The sequence below is a fragment of the Vulpes lagopus genome, chromosome 10 (assembly GCF_018345385.1).
Source record: "Vulpes lagopus strain Blue_001 chromosome 10, ASM1834538v1, whole genome shotgun sequence".
Classification (NCBI taxonomy): domain Eukaryota; kingdom Metazoa; phylum Chordata; class Mammalia; order Carnivora; family Canidae; genus Vulpes; species Vulpes lagopus.
The window spans coordinates 74,958,021-74,979,543 of NC_054833.1; the positions used below are offsets into that span (position 1 = coordinate 74,958,021).

Here is a 21,523-nt window from a genome sequence, read left to right on the forward strand (position 1 = left end):
TTCACTAACACTAATTAAGCATGCAGATGGCACTTGGGAAAAAGAAATTTGAGACACAAACTGGTTCAAATCCTGGCAATCTCATTTGCCTGAGGTGGATGTATCCTTTTGAAACTTCAGTTTCCTCATCTGTAAAACAGGGATAATAGTACCAACCTCAGAGGACTCTGAGTGCTGTAGCAAGTGCAGGCACAGAACCTGGCACATGTGGGTGCTTCAGACAGAGTACCAATTTGACCAACAAGACTTCCTACTTTTTCCAAAGTCAGGAGGAGGTGAAATTTTATCTGTCATTGTATGGGCTTATAACTGAAAATGCAATTCGAACTAGAAGGGGGAAGATACTTTTTTTTCCCCTCCTCTTAGGAAATCTCAGTTTCTTGCCTTTGCAACTCTGCAGCTGCTTCCTGAATTTCTGTGGCTATCTAACCCCTCCAGGCAGCACAGGGCAGGGTGGGGGGGAGATGGGGAAGGCTTCAGCTAATCTGAATTAAGTCTCAGGTGAATGTGGTGCCCTGCATGAGGACATGATACAAGGAGGGGGAGTTTCTTGGAAATGAGGGGTGAGGGAGCTACTGGCTGACGTGACTGCAGCAAAAAAGGATTCCAATTTTATCTGCTTGGTCCAGAGAAGACAGAAGCCAACAAACATGTCACTTCTCTTAGGATGGGCTAAATAAAGCCTTATCTACTAGCTGATAGATAAAAGGGCAAAAATTAAAGCTCAGAAGAAAAAAGGTAAATTATGTGAGAATCAGAGCCATATCTTCAGGTCAAAGTTAGACACAGACAGAAAAATGGTTTAGCCCTTCTGCTCCTTCCACTCTGGAAAGTTCTTTTACCCAACTCTGTGTCTCAAAGCCTCTTAGGCAAATCCTTAGTGTAACTGGTATCACGCTGCATTATTCATGTTGTTGTTGTCATTACTACTATTATTATGTTTTACATCATGTCCTCTATTAGTCTTTGAACAACCTGAGGAGAATTGTTACTCTTCATACTGTAGCTTTTGGGAATACTGTAAGAAACGATGAGTAAGTGAAGAAAGGAACTTAAGAATTTTGTAGACTGCCTATGCTTTGATTTCTCAAGGAAAGCTTCAGGAATATGACACAGAATGACAACAGATTGAAATGCTCTCCGTATTTGCCGCCTCCCCACGTTCCTCGTGCATCCCCACCAATGCAGACAGCAGGTGACATGCCCATAATTTAGCCATGCGGGGACCTCTCCAGATCAGCTGGTTTTCGGCACAGTGAAGTGTGTGGCTTGTGTACACGTTTGTAAATTTCATGAGGCCTAGGCAGTCACACTGCTCACAACCCGGGCAGCTACATGATTTATTAAGCAAAGGTTACAGCACCTGTGCCTTTTTGTCAACAAATCAGGCCCATGCCATGCCAAGTGATTCTTCTAATAACCCAAATGGTAATTTGGTTTTAAATAGCATTTCAGATACCACAATTCTATTGATGCAGAACAGTGATAGATTTGGGTGGCAGGGAAGAAATGCCTGTTTTTAATATTGTTTGCACTCATTTTTCATTTTAAAGAATTAGTTCTCATTGGAGTTCTGCAGGTTAAGCATTTTATTTGAGCGTTCTGATTAAACTAGAACCTGAATCAAAATGAGTTCTTTGCTCAGTCCTTCTGTGTGGGAATTGGTATTTCTATTTATTACCTGATGATGAAATATTAACTTTTTTTCTCTAAATAAATGCCTCTTCTTAATGGCTCTTGTTTTCAGGGATCAGATTAAATTATGGGATGCAACTGAAATGGCCATTGGCTTTCTGCTATTTGAGATGATAGCATGTTCTCTATTATATTATATCATTCAGTGGGCATGCAGGGGACATTAATAGTGTCCAAAGTGAAGTAAATACTCTATGCCCCAGAGACTTCTCTATAATATCAACTGTCATGGGACAAATTTGAAAAAGAAGAGATTCAGGGTTGGGGAGGAGCAGTCATGGTTTCTCAAAACACATTGATGTTCTGAAAGCTGCAGGGAGGTGGCCACCCTCTATTCTAATGATGAGTTAATGAAATGGAGGATGCAGAGGGATAGGAGGCAAATGATGAGAGTAGCAGAGGTACCAGACAAGTGAGGCAGAAGAATGGGACAAATAATGGGACAAATAACTGGGCAGGAATGTTCAAACACAGCCCAAAGCTGGGGTGAGATATACAACGCAATTGCAAGGCTGATAGAAAACTAGCTCAAGGCAAGGCTAAAAAAGAAGGCAATTCTGTTTTAGTGAAGGGAGGAATTCTCTGGAGGAAAAAAAACAGACTGGAAGAGAAGGAGGAGAAAAAAATGGCTTTCAATTATCCACGTTATCTTTCCTTACCAATCATTACAGATGATGAATTGGTGCAATAAAAGCCAATATTCAATTTTTCCAATTTACATGGAAAGAAGGCCATAATATATTGTTAAAGGGAAGAAACAGCAGGTTATCAAACAGTGTATATAATATGATCCTATTTTTGCAATACACTTGTATGCACAGAAAACAGTCTGGATGGATTTATATGGAAATGTTAACAGTAGGACTACAAGTGATGTTTATTATTTTTCCCATCTGTATTTTCCACAATTAACATGTATCATGACTGTAATAAGAAAAAGTCATTATTTTTAAACTTCCTTATGAATCATTTAGCTTCAAGCAATATATGCTGACTACCCACTATGCAACGGGCATGAGAAATAGTACTTTTAGAGAGGTCAGCACATACTCACAGTGGATTTTGTTGATAACTGTCTATTTGTCCTGTCTGTTTTACAGAATTTTATGCTCTTAAGGGGTGAAAGGGCAATCAGAGTTTATCTAAAGATGACATTTTAAAAGTTGTAGTGAAGAATACATAGCATAAAATGTAACATCTTAACCATTTTCAAGTGGACAGTTTAGTGGTCTTCAGTATGGCCACACTGTTGTGCAATCATCACCACCAAACACATCCAGAGCTCTTTCCATCTTGCAAAAGTGAGACTCCATCCCCATTAGAAAATGACTCTCCATTCTGCCATCTTCTCACCCACCAGCAACCACCATTCTACTTTCTCTCTCTATGAATCTATGAACCCATGAACCTCACATAAGTGGACTCATATAGTATTTGTCCTTTTGTGAGTGGCATCTTTCACTTAGCCTCATATCTTCAAGGCTCATCCATGTAGCATACTGCAGAATTTCCTTCATTTCTAAGGCCAAATAACATGTACTATATACCACATTAAAATGGTAGATACACAATAAAATACATATGCCACATTTTGTTTATCCCATTTATCTGTTGCTTCCACCTCTTGCCTGTTGTGAATAATGCTGCTAAGAATGTGGATGTACCAATACCTCTTTAAGACTTTGCTTTTGGTTTTTTTGGATATATACTAATGACTAGATCTTAATGTAATCTCAGATTTAAAAGCAGGGGGTATGCTAGTAATACTCCTGAGAGCTGAGCATATCAATGTCTGAATACCTGTAGGGAAAGGTGCTTACCAGCTCATGAGGCCATGCAGCGCAGTGGTTAGAGAATGCAGGCCTTGGAGTCAGGCAAACTGGGTACAAGCTCTTGCTCTACTAGACTCTTACTGCTTAGACCATGGAAAAATGAACAATCTCTTTAGGTCTCAGTTTCTACATCTACAAAGTGGAGATAATTATATCTATCCTATTGGGTCCCTGTCAAGATTAGTTGGGTAATGTACTTCAGGTACTTAATACATACAAAGTGCTCAATGAATAGAAGCTATATATAATTAAAGAATACTTTTTATAAAGAAAGGTCTTTTTTTTTTTTTTAAGAAAGGTCTTATGATAAACTGGAAGCTGCCTATTTAAAATGACTATGCAGTAGTTCAAATTCTATCTACTGGGAAAAATTGAGACCATACCTAATCTGTCTCTTCTGGGTTGATGTCTCAGGCATTTGAAGAGATTTCTATTGGGAACTGGCCTTTTGGAGAAAGGGACACCATTTAACTTTGCATTTATTTATGAATTCATGTGCAGGTTACCTCTTCTGCATTGAGTAAAGCTCAAGTATCTGCCTGGGTGCCTCTTCCATTTTTACTTCTCTAAAGGTAGAAGGCAAAATGTTGTCCTCCCAATTAATACGAATTTTGTGCTTTATTAGCAAAAGTATTAATATAGGACAAATGCAAACTTGCTTAGAAAATTACTAATCTGCACGCCATGTTCAAATGAAGCCTTAAAAACAATTGCTGTAAAAAAATCTCTTCTGAACTAATGTCTTCTCAAGAAGGAGATTATTTTTAAAGTATATGACTATTTTTATCTTTATATGTCTAACACTTTGGTTCCAGGAAGTAGCTCCTTTTTAAAAAAAAAAAAGAATTAATACATATACACCTAAAAATTAAAATATTTTTGACCACAGAATTTTAACCTCAGGATATATACATATATATTTTTTTCTTTCTTTTTTTTTTTTTGAAAAAAAAAATGACAGCTCCATTAGTGCAGTTTCTCCTAAGACAATCGAGGATGGCTTTCTTTAAGACAAACGTGGCAGGTGTAACTCTGATAAGAAACATTTAAGCTGTTGTCCCTATGATGCCAAATATTTAACAGAAACCAAAAAAATTCAGTTCCAGATGCCAAAACTGGGTCTAAGTGACATCATTCATCCAGATGCGTGGAAAATCTGGATTTTCAAGAATTGAATTTTTGTGGTCAACATCATGAAGACTCAGTTTCTGGGTTAAATAAGGCATTTGTGAAACAAAGCCATTTTGGAATATAACACGTTTTGATTATAGAGAAACAAATTGAATGGAACATAGGGTACCATTTCAGCATTGTGAATCACAGATTATACAAAAAATACTATGTAAAATACAAACAGGACATTTCCAAACTGCATTTTTGAGGTTCTTAATGAAGTAACCCGAGCACATTGGTGCTTTGAGAAAAGCAATCATTCAATATAGAGCCACTGTCCCCAGTTCTCCCTTCCCACTGAACTGGAACGCATGAGCCAAAAGTACAAAATGAAATTTTAATGCCTTTGAGCTAATTATTTGACTTCAAATCCATCAGTTAAGCATTTGAAGGTATGGGAAAATAAGCAATACCCTGGAACAATTTTATGGGAGGTCCTGAATAGATGTTAATCCCAGAAGCCACAGACAGGCCAGTTTCAGGAGAAACAGCAGAGGTGAAATTCAAGAGTTAACCTTCTGTCTTTCTTTTTTGCTCCCCCGCCCCCCCCAGCTGCCTCCTCGGAAGCTGTACTTTATGTGACCCTGCTTTAGCGTAAGGAAGGCTTCAGATGCGGTGCAGTTTCACCTGCGCTGTCAACACAACAATAAACTAAAATCCTTTACAGAGAGAGAGAGAGCAAATGGACCCAAGAAAGCAAATCTATCCCATTGATAAGCATCTGGTCATATTCTTATAAACAAAGATGAGTAGTTACAAACGCAGCATCTGGAGAATACACAGCCGGGCACACGCAAAAAATATCTCCAAGAACTCTTTCAAACAACATGCTGAGAACCCTCGAAGGAAACTCTTTATGTCAGTTATGATTGTGGATGGTTACATTCTAATTAGGAAACCAATGAGGAGATCCTTCCAAAACTTGAAACTAGTTCTATTTGACAAACTTCTAAATATCTGTACATCTGCTACCTCTGACCTCCAAAAGTCTCTCACTGTTTCTAACAGCAGCCATTTGGAAACTTTTAACAGAGATTTCTTCTCTTTGACCCATACTAGCACAAAACACAACTATCTACCGAGAAACAAGTTCTCGATGTCCCAGGAGAATCTTTTCTCAATCATCTGCCCCAAAATATGACATCGTACTCACATACATCCCTTCCCACCCCTTGCTCCCTAGTGGCCAGCGTACCCCGGAACAAACACCACCTATTTCTGCACCAACACCAGCAACTTAATAGGACTCATGAACCCTTTCTTTCCTTTTTCTTTCAGAAAGCTTGCCAGCTTCCTGGGGACCCTATGACGAAAACAGAAGATTGGCTGGTTCCCCATTCCCAGGATGCACTTTGATTCCATGGGCAACCAGAGCTTACTTTTCCAGGCAGGGGCGTCCTTCTGTCTGCTCAAAAGTAGAGAGACATGAATTCCTAGATGAGGAAACACACTCGCTGGCACAGGGAACCTTTCTTGCCATAGCGAAAGGAGTTCTGGCACAGAAGCCTTCTTCCTCTACCCCCTCGACACAAGACACAAAAATCACAGACACTGTCTTCTGCGATTTCTGAGAACACAGGGAAGTGTGGCTGGAGGGCCGGGGAGGGCCGGGAAAGGTTGGGGTCGGGAGGAAAGGGGACCACCGAACAGGGTCTGGGAAATGCAGCCTGTTGTGCCAAAAGACAAGTTACAATGCACCTGATGAATAAAACAAGCTGCACCACATACAGAAAAGATGAGAGCGGCCCACCTGTGTCTGTTGAGGGATATTTACAAAGCTTGGATCCCGTGGTCCAACACTGACGAATCGGTTTGCGGGGGAGGTGCTGGGTGTCGAGTAGGCTGTGAAGGGAAGGGACACATGCGTTCAGGAAGCAGCACGAGATTGCACACACAAACAACACCAAAACACACAGTCTCCGAGCCTACGCAGCTGATTAACAAGGAAATGTGCAAACACTGGAGCTAGGCAAAGGGATCTGGCTAGCGAGGGCATTTTAGACAGTCTTAAAAGGGAAGGGGTGTTGGCTTCTAAAGACTGTTGGAATGAAACATATCAAATTGGTGCTCACATGACTTCGTTTCTCCTTCCCTCATACAAATTAGAACATGCAGGACATTGGCAAAGTATACTTTCAGAGTTAAACATGAGCTCTGGGGCCAGAAAGAGATATCCTAGTTCTTAGAGCACAGGGAGAGAGAAATTAGGTAGGAAGAGGAGGAAAGCAGTTCATTTTACAACCTTGCTTTTCACACTATGACACTCCCAAAAATCATGAGACATTCCTGTGTCTCTATAGCTAAATATGAAGAGGAGTCTTTATAGAAGGAATTAATGGCTTCTCCAGAAAGGAGGTGGAAAAGCACTGAGAACCAGCTGTCTTTATAGGCCTCGGGAGAGTGTCCAGAGTTTCTAGGAAGCACAAAACATGCTTAAAATATTAACATTTGTAGTCTTCCCATCCTAGAACCTTTCTGTTAAGGCACAAACTATCAAGAACCCGTGTAAACCAAGACATCACACTAAAACCACATTTCAGTTTACCATTTCTTTCACAGTACATGAAAGTTTTGTTTATATATATATATATATTTTTTTTTTTTTAAATATATTTCTATTTAAGAGCTTCACTCTAGTGAGAAAAAACTCTGGCTTCAGTGTTTCATTGACTTACAAATCCAAATGTGCATTTGGTCTTTTGGTGTCCTGCAATTCACTTCTTTACTGCAAAATCCTAATATTTATTCACATTCTTTCTTTGTACTAGAACTTTTAGATATCAGACTTCTGCTCAATTCAAATTTCTTCACGATACTTGTAAAAGGCCCTAATTTTTTGGACTGACTCTAGACACACGCCATCTAAAAGATGAAAAGGATTTGCAAGTTTTTTAAAAAAACACAGATATCTGAGGGAATAGTACCAAATTACTTTGCCAGATTTCTTTTTTTCTTTTTGGCATCATCTGCTTTTCTTTGCTTTTCTGTTTTACAGAAACCGGCTCAGACTTGTTTCCTTTGTTAAGCATGTCTGGAGATAAAATTTCTACCAACTGGCCCAAGTCCTGTTGGTCATCTCTGGTAAGAGCTAAGTCATCCACACGGATCTGTGATGGGCACATGGTGGGGCTGTGTTAAAGCAGCATGGAACAGGGCATCAACATGAGGATCCTCTGATGTCTATTAATAAGAAAGTTTTGTTGGAGTGTTTGTTTTAGAAGGATCTGTCCAGTCATAGTTTTATAAAAAAAAAAAACAATGTATATATAAATGTTTATGTAAAAACATGTATGATATGTTATACCATCTAGCTGTGTGAATCCCAGCCCCTCCTATGTTAGACTAAAATGAACAGATTTTAGAAATAGCTCTGCATCAAGCCATTCTGTATGTGCCTCTCACTCACTGGTATTGGAGAAACTGAAGTTTTTAAAAGTTCAGTGAAATATTCTTTATTAATTGCTCTATTCGGCTTATTGCTTTGCTTTGATAGGATTTAAGAAGTCTCCATAGAGAGTTATGTATTCAAAATGATGGACTATAATTACGTGGTAGTGAATTTACCTGCTTCTAGAGCACAAAGAGGATGTGGGAGAGAGAAGGAGGAAGCTAGTATAACCTGTCAAACCTCTCAGTGGTTAGGGGGGAAAAAGTGTTCTTTTACACGTGAATAGGTAGGTAGGTAGAGAAGGAACCAAAAAAGGCCTGAAGAGTATATGCTAAGGTACTAAGACTAAGTGATTGATGACAGATGCTGAAATATGAGTCCTAGTGGAACTGTGTCCTCGGGCTGCACTGGTCAGCACAGACACATAGCAGGATTTCCTATGATGCTTTTATCATACTGGTGACATCAGAAACAAGCATGCTGAATGATCCTCAGAACCATGGCAGGTTTTTTTTTTTTTTTTTTTTTTGCTTCTCTTTTTCTGTGAAGATAGTTCTCCATGGATCATACCAAGTTTACTAAGTCTGAAAAGGTTGGTATTACATTCTACTCTCCATTGTTTGCCAGACCTAAATTTTGCCATTTGAAAGGTGTAGCATACAAATGATTTAGCCATTCAAAACTGCTATAAGACTAACAACCGGATATTTTTCCTTCCTTCAGGCATGAGACAAACTTTGCATTCTTGCTTTCAAAATATCCCAGAAGGCCTTTCATGCTTTCATAGGCTCCTAAAACTGCTTCAACGTTTAGTCTGGTTTTTAAAATGAGAGCAACAGTAAGAGAGGTGGTAGTGTGTTAGCACTGAAGAAGAAGAAGAAGAAGAAGAAGAAGAGGAGGAGGAGGAGGAGGAAGAGGAGGAGGAGGAGGAGGAAAAGGAAGAAGAAGGAGAAGAAGGAGGAGGAGGAGGAGAAGAAGAAGAAGAAGAAGAAATAATAATTCATTTTACAACTACAAAAACTTGGGAATCTCTGAGTACTCAAGTTATCAAATGGAAGAAATGGTGCCTAGGGAAATTTATTCTATAGAAATGTAGCTTCTGGGAAAATTCAAGGACACAGGGAGAGCAAGGGAAGGAAGAAAGTAAGTCTGACTCATCTTCCATTATTGTAGTTGCAATAGGCAGAGTGTTCACCTGTAACAGGATGTAGTTCCAGAAATGATGTGACATTAGCTAAATTTGATTTTCCCAAAGAAAAAGTGGAATAAGGGAGTTATACTGCTGAACAAAAACCTCAGTTGCAACTTTTTATTAAAACAACCACATATACCATAGCGAATCAATTATACATGCACAGTTAAGAGCTTTCAACATGAATATTAAACCAAGTAAAGGGGGCAATGTGGTAATTAATTATATACAACTGTATTTATTATGCTATTATATCACATTCGTATCTTTCTCAATTATAATTCTGGTGTTATTTATAGCAGCAAAAATAAAATGCCACAGGAAAAGCTTCAGGAAATCATGAAATCAGAAAATAATTTTTGGGAAAAATTATTATAGGCATTTGTTTGAAGATTCAGGAGGGAAGATTCAGTGGCATTTGATGATTTTCTAATAAAGTCAACAGGGAAATCAATTTACTTACATAATCTCATTGTAAAAGTCCTCATGGTAAGCATGACTATTAGAAATCAAATTATTGATTATTTGGCTGCTTCTGAAGCAGAAGCTTTTTTTTTTTTTTAAAGCAGCCATCTTACCTACATGAGCGATATCATCGTCAACTATTTGCCGAATGCCATGGATGAACATTCCTATTAGAAGCTTCCACTATTTTATTTATACTAACCTGATCATATTTTTCCTCTTTCTACTTTTATGTCTTCCCATTATCCTATGGTCTTAGTTTGGCCTTAGCTATAGTGATAAGTATGAAAATCCCAGGTCAGAATTTGATCGCATATCTAGAAAATCCCATTCTTTTGTGTTACCCGCTTACCATATGCGTTGCTAATTAAAAAATCCTTCACGTAGGCCTTGCAAGTCCTATCTCAGTATGACCAGTTGGGAGGATGGCTCAAGAACAGTTCTTTCTTTATAAGCAATACTTTTACAGGGCCTCTGAGGATGCAGGAATCCATCTCTATTGGAGGCTGTGGGGTGGGCATAGGGAGTGGGCAGGTAGAGTGCCTGAGATCATCCATTAAAGCTGCTCTTTTTTTTTTTCAGTTTTATTTTTTTTTTAAGCTGCTCTTTACCACTGTGCAGCAGGTGTTCTCCAGGAGAACTCAGTCTTTTTGTCTTCAGAAATGTGTGTAACTGGGGCACCTGGGTGGCTCGGTGGTTGAGCGTCTGCCTTTGGTTCAGGTCATGATCCCAGGGTCCTGGAGTCAAGTCCCACATCCGGCTCCCCACAGGGAGCCCGCTTCTCCCTCTGCCTATGTCTCTGCCTCTCTCTCTGTGTCTCTCATGAATAAATATATTAAAAAAAATAAAAAAGAAATGCATGTAACTGACCGAGTGCAAGCCAAACAGAAGTCCTACTTTTGTTGTTCCCAAGGTGTCAGGTTCTGTTTTGTTTCTTTTTCTCAATAAGAAGGAAAAAAGGATGTGTCTGGATAAAGGAATCATGGTATTTCCCCAAAAATCCACTTTGAGTCTGTAATAGCCTTCACCTATAAATCAAATCTGACCATGGTGTTAACAAGGCAGTCACACTGTTTTGAACAGAGATGCTTGGAGTGTTCCTTGTTTTTGGAAAAAGTTATGACTGAAGAAAAAGACGTTAAGATATTAAAATACTTGTACCATTGTCAGGTGGTTTTTCTTTATGTTGAAAACGCTAGCATTAAAATCACCTAAATCTGACAAACTAGAAAATGAAAAGTAGGCAGACAGACTCAAGGTCTAGTTCACATTTAGCAACCACTAAAATATATGTAATCACTGAAAGGGAGCAAAGGGAGAAAATTTAGACAGACGTTTCTATGGGGGAAGAGAGTGAAGGGAGAGCTGCCTTTCGGATGAAGCCCCTCCAGGACTCAGAGTGCTGGAGGCGAGGCTGAGAGCCGGTTCACAGACAGCAGAACAGCCTGCGCAGAGTGACAGCCAGCTTCTCTGCCCTGGTTCGGGGTCAGTGACACGGTAAGGCATCTTGGCAGAAAAGAAAATGTAAGCGACCTGGTGAGCTTTGAGGTTCTACATTTACTTCCACACACAGGAAGCAATGAAGTCCCCTGAACCCTGGCAACCTGGCCTCCAACCTCACACGAGGTTAGAAGAGAGATTTGTGTTCTTTGTCAGACTCCAGATATAGGAAAAGAGTGAACATCCCCTTCTTCATTCCCTTGAACTTTGCCAGGTCTAACCTCGAGAGTGCATCAAAGAGAGGTGTTTCTGTATATTCAATAGATTCCTATTCATTCTCTCTCTCTCTCTCTCTTTCTCTCTCTCTCTCTCTCTCTCTCTCCCGCCGTCTGTCTGTCTCTGTCTCTCTGGCTGTCTCTCACGACCACTGGCTCTGTGCTGAGTACCAGGGGAGATTCAGTGGTGAGCAGCACACACTGCCATCCTAGAAATGCTAGCATCTACCTAATGGTGAGGGCTGTGTGTAGAAAAATGAAGATATGGGTGCTTTTAAAGGTGACATAAATAAGAATCTATGAGATGTTAAAGGACAGAAAAGTGACACCTGGCAGGAGGGTGGGAAAAGCAGCACAGGGGAAAGGAGGATGACAGGTTCCCCTGGATGCAGGGTCACAGAGGAAGCAGCAAGAGCAAAGGCCCGGAGGCAGGAAGCAGAGGCATTGATCATGGAGGGAAAGGGAAAAGACAGGAGATTGCAAATTATGTTTTGCTGTATTGCTCGGGAAGGTAAAATGTTAAGCATCAGAGACCTGAATGTTTAAAAATGGAGGGGAAAAAGTCTCGTGAAATTGCTTTTAAGAAGAAGAAATAATTTCTAAAATAAACAGAGATATCAAAAATTTCTATTCCAAATACTTCTAAGACAACTAGAGGTCCTCACATGCTAAACCACTCCCTTCATATCTCAAATAGCAATATGCATGTCACAAGTTCCCTCGTTTTCAGAAACTCAGACATAGTCACATGTGGGGATTTCCCCTCTAAAAAATACCTAGGCAAAAATTCAATTTCATTCAAAATAGACTTAACTGTGATTCTACCACCTGCACAGAAACATGCTAGTTATTGGACAGAAGTAATCAAAGCAAGTTCAGGAACGCAGACTTGAACAGATCCCTGTGTATTCAAGTTGCAATTTTATTAAATGTTTATCAGGGACACCTGACAGTGAAGGAAAAGTGCATGAGAAAGCATTCAGCTGTAAACTTGAAATAATGAGATGATTAAATACCTAAGTGAAATGGTTCTAGAATCTTTTCTTAACTGCACTATCATGTTATTTTAAAAAAAAACAAAAAACACCAAACGAAAAAGCCTCGTGAGATAACTTCCATTTCTAAAAAACAAAACAAAACAAAAAGCAGAAACTATCAGGAAATAGATTGGCTAATTTCTAAATGAAACCTTTACGGTGGTTGAACTCATTTAGGAACTTGAACAGCACTATTTTCTTCCAAGGTCACAAAGAAATCCTGGAGGATATTGGGGGTATTTTTCCTTTGAAGAAATCTATCGGTATCGACAAGTTTACAGGGCCTGGGTTAGTGTTATTAATATCATTATATAGCCAAGGAAACACAGACAGCCTTTCTTATACATGATCCAGTATTCAGAGGTTTAGAAATTCCCACATGACTGCATGGATATTGTAGTTGTCTTCCAGATGTTTGGAATCTAAAAGATAACCACACTGAATTTCCATTATTTTGATCACATCTGTGCAGTCGGTTACCTCATTCTATTATCTCTGTAAATCTTTTGTCTCTACAAACAAGTTACCAACAAAAAAAGACACAGCCCTCAGGGCATGAAATTAAAACCTACTTATTGCTAGTAAATTATTACAGAACAACATACCCATAAGCTTTCTTCCTGAAAAGCTAATGAATTCTAACTTTAATATATTAGCATTACTTAACATGTATGGTAGTAATTTGCATGACATGGCTAATGTGCCAGTAGTTCACAAAAATCTTGAGAAGAGGCAATTTAGCCAGATGGTTTTGCTCTGCTCGTATTTCTGTTTGTATTAAGGATCCTCACGGGGAGATACGGGCTCTAGCTACATCATGATTTGGGGTAAAAAAATGCAGAAAGAGAAGTATAAGACAATTCATGCGTGCGCACAGAGAGAACGGGATCAGAACAACTTGTAAACTGGAGACGCTCTGACCTTATGTTACCCAAATCTGTGTCATAAGCAGGCACTTTGGATTGTTTCCTGTAGGCAATCTATTTAAACTGCCTATAACATTGGTTTTCATAACAGCTGTAAAGGATAAGAACAGAGGCTTATTTCAGTTCATTTACATTTATTTCTCATGGCTAATCCAAATTCTATAACTGTCATTTATTTTTAGGTAAATTGTTGTGTGTTGTACAATTGATAGAACACATCTATTGATCAGAAGCAACAATGTATGTGAGTAGGCACAGGTGAAATTATATTAAATAGCCACAGGGAATAAACCCTGGATTCAGCTGGGGTTTACTAAAAAAAGAAACTTAAATCAATATATCGGATTGCTCCCTTTTGAAAGGCTTCTGTGGCCTCTCAAAAGGCAGTGTAACTCTGGAAGCCTACTTCTGGGAATTTATCCTCAACAAATACTTAAAGGTACAGATAAAGATTTATGCTCTAAGATGTTCATTACAGAATTATTTATAAAGAGGAACAAACCAGAGCCACCTCATAAGCTAATGCTTCATTTATATGTTGAAATGTTTTGCAGTCTTTAAACACATTTTAAAATAATCATGACATCATGACATGTTGATAGTATGTAATAAAATGAATAAAATCAGTTTAAAAACTGTATATATATATATATATATACACATAGACAAATGCACACACATATCATGATCAATTATGTTTAAAATATACATAGAAAATGATTGGGAAATAGGCACATAAAATGATTACCTCTGAAGAATGGGATTATAAATGATTTTTAAATAACTTCCAGTAATTTTTAATCTTAAATAAACATGGACAGAACCTGAAAACCCCAAGTAATACTTTCATTTTTACAGCCATGCAAGGTGACCAGTAGAATTTCAGAATGAAATTTCAGAATGAATTTCAGAACCAGGAAATCCTGGATTGAATCCATTCAGAACTCTTTTTTTTTTTTTTTTTTTCCATTCAGAACTCTTACTTGAAATGTGGTCTTGGGAAGTCTTGGGAAGCCAATTAACCTTTCTGAGCTTCTATATATAAAGAGTCCAGTATAATAAATATAATTTACTCCAATATGCATAGGCCTTTAAGGCTTCATCCCTCTGTACATGTCTAATGGGTAACACTCTCAACAGGAGCAGTCCAGAAAGTAATCCCTAAGAGAGGCTTAGCCAACAAGATGGGAAATCCCCAAAATTCCACTATATATTATATTAAAACAACTGAAGAAAAATGCCAAATCATCCAATCAGGGACTGTTGATTCCAATATCTGATAAGGGTATTATACTCTAAGACATCTGCTTTCAAACTCTTAAAAAAATAAAACTCAAACCTCTCAAGGGTTAATGTTGTGGTCAAACTCATAAGTAATGTGTAAATTGGCACAATTTGGTAAAGTATCTCATTATGAATATTCACACTGTTGATACTAGTAATTCCAATTCTAGGAATCTATCCTGATAAAATTATTAAGCTGGGGACAAAATGTTTTTTCGAATAATTGCTGGAATGTATTTCATAGATTGGGGCAAAAGTTAATGTCCCATAGTAGAGGTATAGATACAAATAGATACAAATAAATACAGAAAATTTCCTATTTTTTATGAAATAAGAAAAGGGGTAAAATACTAATTAAGAAAATGGCATACAAAATATTATATTTACCATGGTCATAATCATCTTATATGTGTATGTATACACACAAATACATCAACATGCATTAAGGGAAAAAAATGGACCAACATGTTCATAGTAATTGACTATAGGAGAATTTAATTTAATTTTTTTTATCCTTCACATTTTACAAGTTTCTTACATTGCAATATATTACTTTGGTGAAGAAAATCTTAAAACTCACTTGTTAGTTCTGTCATCTGAAAAAGTAACAAACTGAGGCAAAAACAAGACTTGAATGGGTTATGAAAACCTAAAAGAACTGAATCACCCATTGCCCGTTCTCTTTTGTCACTCCTTTACAATGACCATCTCTTACTTTGCTCTTGTTACTCTACTTTTTTTCCAATTCAATGTATGCAAATATATGTTATTCTTGGAATATGTAAAAGTTCTTTATGGAGTTTCTTAGGATTTTCGGAGGACAGGTATACATACAATATTATATCTCTAAACATGGGATATGTCCCGGTAGAGTACAAAACCCAGGGCTTTGAAGCCTGACTCAGTTTCAGTGTTTTATTTTTTAAAAGAGTGCTAACAACAATTTTCTTTTTCCTTTGCAAATTTAAACGTGACAAAATTGGATTGTACAGAGAGCAATAATACTCTCCAAAGGGCATTTATGAAAAATTATGATTTAAGATTGTATATGGGGCAGCCCGGGTGGCTCAGCGGTTTAGCGCCGCCTTCAGGCCAGGGCCTGATCCTGGAGACCCATGATTGAGTCCCACGTCAGGCTCCCTGCATGGAGCCTGCTTCTCCCTCTGCCTGTATGTCTGCCTCTCTCTCTCTCTCTCTCTGTCTGTCTCTCATGAATAAATAAATAAAATCTTTAAAAAAAAGATTGTATATGTACATTTGTATTTAAATAGGTTCCTAAAGCAGAAATTGTGACCAAATATTGGCTGTGCAGAATGAGAATGCTAACCTTACACTAAGCTCCATGCTATCTGTGAGGGAAAAAGAATATTATTCTTTACCAGAAAGAACACACATTTTCTGTTATCATATCCAAAGTTCAGGTTAGTATAGCTAAAAGCCTGATGTATAAAAATTTCCAAGGGTTTTATGTCCCCACCTTGAGTAAGTTTTGGTCACTATAGTGATTAAGGTATAAAGAAGAATTTTTAAATCATTAGACAAATATTTTTGAAAATAGAGAAATAATTGTATTTGCTATAAAAGGGGGGTTTAAGACTCAGTAATATCTTTCATTCTCACTGGATAAGGTACCAAAGAGCTATCCTATGAAAAACCAGTTTCTGTCTTTCAACACACAAGTGAATGTGTATATACATCCCCTCACTGTAAGTGTGTATTCTATACACATTTCTTAGCATTCTTGTTTGCTGATTTAACATAACTCATATAGATTTGGCTGTTTATTTTAAAGCGTTAGGTTATTACTAATCTTTTATTATAATCAGTGATGCAATGAATACTTGATATATGTGTTTTCATGTCCAACTCTATCACTTACATTTAAAATTTAGATAAAGATATATGTATTTTTATATAGATGAAAAATAAAACTGTCTTCTGAAGAGGTTGAACCAATTTACAGTCCTCAATGCAGAAGATTGCCTGTCTTTCCACACACTTTCCTAGCCTGTGTAACATACTTTTTGATCTTTGCTGCTCTGACAGATAAAAATAGCCCCCAAGTCTTAATTTGTATTGTTTTTATGTTACATGAATGAGACATCTTTCAATTGTTCTCTATTTCTCTATGTTTATACCCTTTTTTGGTCTTTTTATTGGACTGTTGGCCTTTATATATTAGATAATTTAACCCTTTGTAACATGTGTAGCAAATATTTTTCCCACTTTCATTTTTGTCTTTTTGATTTTGTTTATGGTGAGTTTTTTTCCATACATAAGTTTTTTATATTCTTAGAGTAGAATTTGTTGGTCTTTCCTTTCATGGATTCTGTGTTTGTATATGTGTGTTATTTAGAAAGGCCTTCTTCACTCCATTATTATTTAAAAAATTGTCCTATATTTTCATGTGGTATTTAAAGCTTAATCTTTGTATGATTGTTGTTGTTATTTTTCTTTTTCCCTCCAGGTGGAATTTATTTTGGTTTAAGGAATCTTCTTTTTTTTTTTTTTTTTTCAGGACAGTTGCTCAGTTGTCCCAACAGACTTCACTGAATAATCCCTCCCCCTCCTCTAATACAAAATGCCACTACTGTCACATATTAAAATATTGCAGGTATGTAGGTCTCTTTCTAATTCAGAAGAATATCAAACATTGGAATATAATGGAGATAGCAGCAGAGCTGGTAGAGAAATTGAAACCAATGTGGAATAACAAAACAAGAAAATATGATAGCAATGTGGGAATAGATCAACATAAAATGAGTTTCCTGGCACTAAGTGACATCAGACAGACACTAACTTAAGAGTAAGAATGAGAAGAGAGTTCTTTGGAATTGTTCTCCATCTTACCTGTGGAATTGGTTGCAAAGGAGGCAAACAACCACATGAGTGTCTTAACTACAGGGAAAAAACTTATGGTTGCTGGAGGGGAGGTTGGTGGGGGGATTGAGTAACCGGGAGATGGGCATTAATATGAGAGGGTATTTGATGTAATGGTCCATGTAAGTGGTGAATCACTAAATTCTACCCCTGAAACTAATACTACGCTGTATGTTAACTAAATTGAATTTAAATAAAAAATTTTTTAAAATCTTGGGGCACCTGGGTGGTTCAGCGGTTTGGTGCCTGCCTTAGGCCCAGGGCATAATCCTGGAGACCTGGGATTGAGTCCCACATGGGGCTCCCTGCATGGAGCCTGCTTCTGCCTCTGCCTGTGTCTCTGCCTCTCTGTCTCTCATGAATAAATAAAATATTTTTTTAAAAAATCTATGATGTTATAAAAACTCTAAGAAGTGTACAGCAAAGAATGGACTTTATTGATTGTAATTTTAAAAGTGTAAAGAAAAAGAATAATGCAATAGTTCAGGCATTAGTAATGAAAAAGTGTTATGTGAAAGGAAGCCACTAACTTCTTTTCCCATTCTCTCTTGTGATTATCCACTAGTTCTTCTCTGAAAGAGGAAACACAGTACTTACATCATCTAAAAATTGTGAAAATGTAACATCATTCCCTGGCTTGCTCTAAATCCAATTATTGATTAGAAAAATGTGTTACACATTTTAAGGAAAAGTGTTGGTGAAAAGGACAGGTATCATTATTTGGATGATAACTTAGGAAATAATTCTTCAAAGCATTCAACAGTTCTTGGGAGTCTTGGAGAATAAAGGAAATCTGGCTTTCTCAACATTTCCTATTTTTTGTCTTTTTTTGCTGTTTTTGTTTTATGTCCCTCCAAATCTTATGTTCTCTTCCTTTCACTGACAAGGGTTACTCTGAGCAACAGAAACCAATTCATACTGAAGTATAGCTGACCAACTAACATCTTCCTTTATATTTTTTCCATAGGGTTTTCACAGCAAAAACATGAAGCTTTGGGCTAATGTGAAGATACCTGGAGGATGCTATGGCCAGTTATATGAATTGTAGGTTCAAGGTGGCTGGGTGTGAATCATGATGCCGCTACCCCTGGTTGAGAAACCTTGAGCAATTTATTTTATTAGGGTAGCAAGAATATTTAACTTCATAGGATTACTAGGAAAATTAAAACAATACATATACAAATAATTTTAAAGTGCCTGGCCCATGAGTAGAACTGGCCCAGTTCTTTGTTGTGCTGTTATTAATTTCCAATAAGCAGGTGGTTGTGGCTCCTCAGAATCAGAGATCATGTCATATTGCTCTGTAATTTGTAGGAGGTAGAAATGAGATAGTAGAAATAACATGGGAAAGCCTGCATTTGAGTCCCTACCAGGCTACTACAGGAGTATAATCTTGGGAAGGTCATCTGTACTTTCTAATCTCAGCTTCCTTGTCTATAAAATCCTGACCACCACACAGGACTCTTAGGAAGACAGAACAAGATAATGTATTTGTGTAAATAGTTCTGCCAACAGAAAAGCACTGCACATACGTTAATTATTATACTACAAAATTTCTATTCCGGTCATAGATTATTGTTATATTCTTGGTTAACAGGTTCATATTCATTCATAGAATGAATGTATGTAAGATTCATTGGAGATATAAAAATAAATAATAAAGGAAACTTGTTATTGCATGCTTCTACTTTAATAGAATTCTAGTTTGAAAAAAATCAAAAGTTCATAGCTAAGAAGGCATGGAGAAAAATGTTTATGAGTCTTTTATGCATTCCCAAATTGAGTTTTTGTGTTCCTAATTAATTAAAAAAAGAAAATATGCATGTTTTATCTTCCATCATAATCCAAAAGTGTTTTTTCTCTCTGTTATAATTCTAGGCTATGATGCCAATCTGCAATTTCTTTTCTGGAAAAGTCCATTTTTATAGTATGATCTTGGTACTAGCCTATTATTATAAGAATTGGGTGTTACAATACAATTAAGAAAAAGAATAGTGCGTTTTGAATCATCATACCACAAAACAGACCCAAATGTAATGAGGTATTTCTCCTATACTTCAGCTGTTGTCCTTAGGACTCTGAGGAATATCCACTCAGTGTATTACATGTTTGAAAAGGAGTCCCTACCCAATTAATGCATGATGCACGTGGAGAAACTCAGTAAACTGCAAAGAGCTTTCATAGGTAGGATGCTATTATAATTAGTATCATTGGTAAAATACCTAATGGGCATGTCAAACATAATTTGGTCAAACCAGACTCTGGTCCCCGCCCCTCGCCCAGAATGGCTCTTCCTGCAGTTTTTCCATCTCAGTTCATGGTAACTCCATCCATCCAGTTGCCTAGTTCAAAGATCTAGGAGTCATTGTTGATTTCTCTCTCTCTCTCTCTGTTTCTTAACCCATATCTAATGCATCAGCAAATCCTGTCAGCTCTACCCTTCAAAGAATTCTCACCACCCACACTGCCCCATGTTGGTGCCTGGATTCCTATACCAGTGTGCCACTCCCCTCCTTGTTTTAGTCTTTGCTACTGGACTTTCTGGTCCTTAACTTACTAATTTACTTTTACTTTGATTATTGTTTGTCCACAGGGAAGGGGATTGTTTTGTGCACTTTTGCCTCCCTTGTGTCTAAAATAGTAGCTGGCATGTAGAAGACACTCATTATATTTATTGATTAAAAAAAAAAAAAACAGCCTCTTAACTGGTCTCCCTGCTTTAATTCTTGCCCCTGGCAATCTATTTTCAACAAAGCCTTCTAAGTGTTTCTGCTAAAAACTAGGAAGTTATCACTTCTCTGCTCCCCCTGTCACTCAGAGTAAAGGCCCAAGTCCTTACAATGGTCTATGAGAGCCTACTCCCAACTCCCAGCTCCCAGTCTGCATCCACCTACCTCTGACCTCACCTCCTCCTACTTTAGCCTACTCATTCTGTTCTCACTACCCTGGCCAGGTGTACGGGCTGTTCCTTCTGCTTGGAAAGCTCTTCCCCTACAGTCTCATGGCTTACCTTCTCACTTCTGTTAGGTCTTTATTCAAATTTCCTCTTCTCAGACAGGCCTTCTCTGGCCACCCTATGGACAGTCATACCCCCACCTCCACCACTCCCGACCCCTACATTACGCTTACATATAACCAGCTTATGTCATCCCTACCTTTTATACTATTTTGTTGACTGACTTTCTTCTCTCTCTACAATGTGAGCTCCACAAGATCAGGGAATCTGTAAAATCTCTTTCATTTCCTGCTGAATCCTAGTAACTAGAACATGACTTGGCAGGTAGCTAGCTGATGGTCAATTACTATTTATTGAATGAACAGGTGATATTCTCTCAGCAGGTATCTAAACCTACAACGGTAGGTAGGTAGTCAGCAGAACAGAGAACATTCGTTATGAATCACCCTTATAGGTCATCTCTAGTTATCATGGTTTCCTAAGGAGAACTGGCAGAGTAGTTTATCAATCTTTTTCCAAATAAATCAACAATATAAAAGTTCTCCTTGAGAGAGAGAACTTTTAACTTCACTCCTACTCCCCTGTTGTTGTTTTAGGGCACTAGTAAGGATTTTTCCCATTAAAATGTATTTATTTCAGAGGCACATTTTCCCCCAAATCTGCCTTACCCATGTTTTTCTGGCCACAGTTGCAAAGTTGAGTATTTGGTGCCAGAGGCAACTGATTAGGTTAAAAATACATACTCTGCTTTAGGCTGGCATCCATTTGTATTTCATTATAAGATGATATTAAAAATTATGCCTTGGACTCTTAACTGTCTACAGCATAGCGCATCTGTCACCCCAGTTTGTCCTGACAGTCTGCCTAAGAGAGTGGGTAGAGCAGTCAGTGATACTCCCAATAGCAGATAAGGGAATTTCTGGCCCAGAAAAGTTGGTAATATAGGAGACCTTTGGCATGATTTCCTACTTTTATTTTAT

The 21,523-nt window shown here is 37.8% G+C and overlaps 1 protein-coding gene across 9 annotated transcripts in view; it reads right to left on the reverse strand.

Moving 5' to 3' along the window:
* The window catches only part of NFIA (nuclear factor I A), a 375,352-nt gene that overhangs the window by 31,993 nt on the left and 321,836 nt on the right, over window positions 1-21,523 (reverse strand). For 7 of the 9 annotated variants that reach the window (XM_041771086.1, XM_041771085.1, XM_041771088.1 and 4 more), the window contains one exon: window positions 6,451-6,542. The exons of the other annotated variants lie outside the window; for them this stretch is intronic. In XM_041771086.1, the coding sequence (XP_041627020.1) occupies window positions 6,451-6,542 (92 nt within the window). The remainder of the gene's footprint in view (window positions 1-6,450; window positions 6,543-21,523) is intronic. 9 annotated transcript variants of the gene reach the window in all.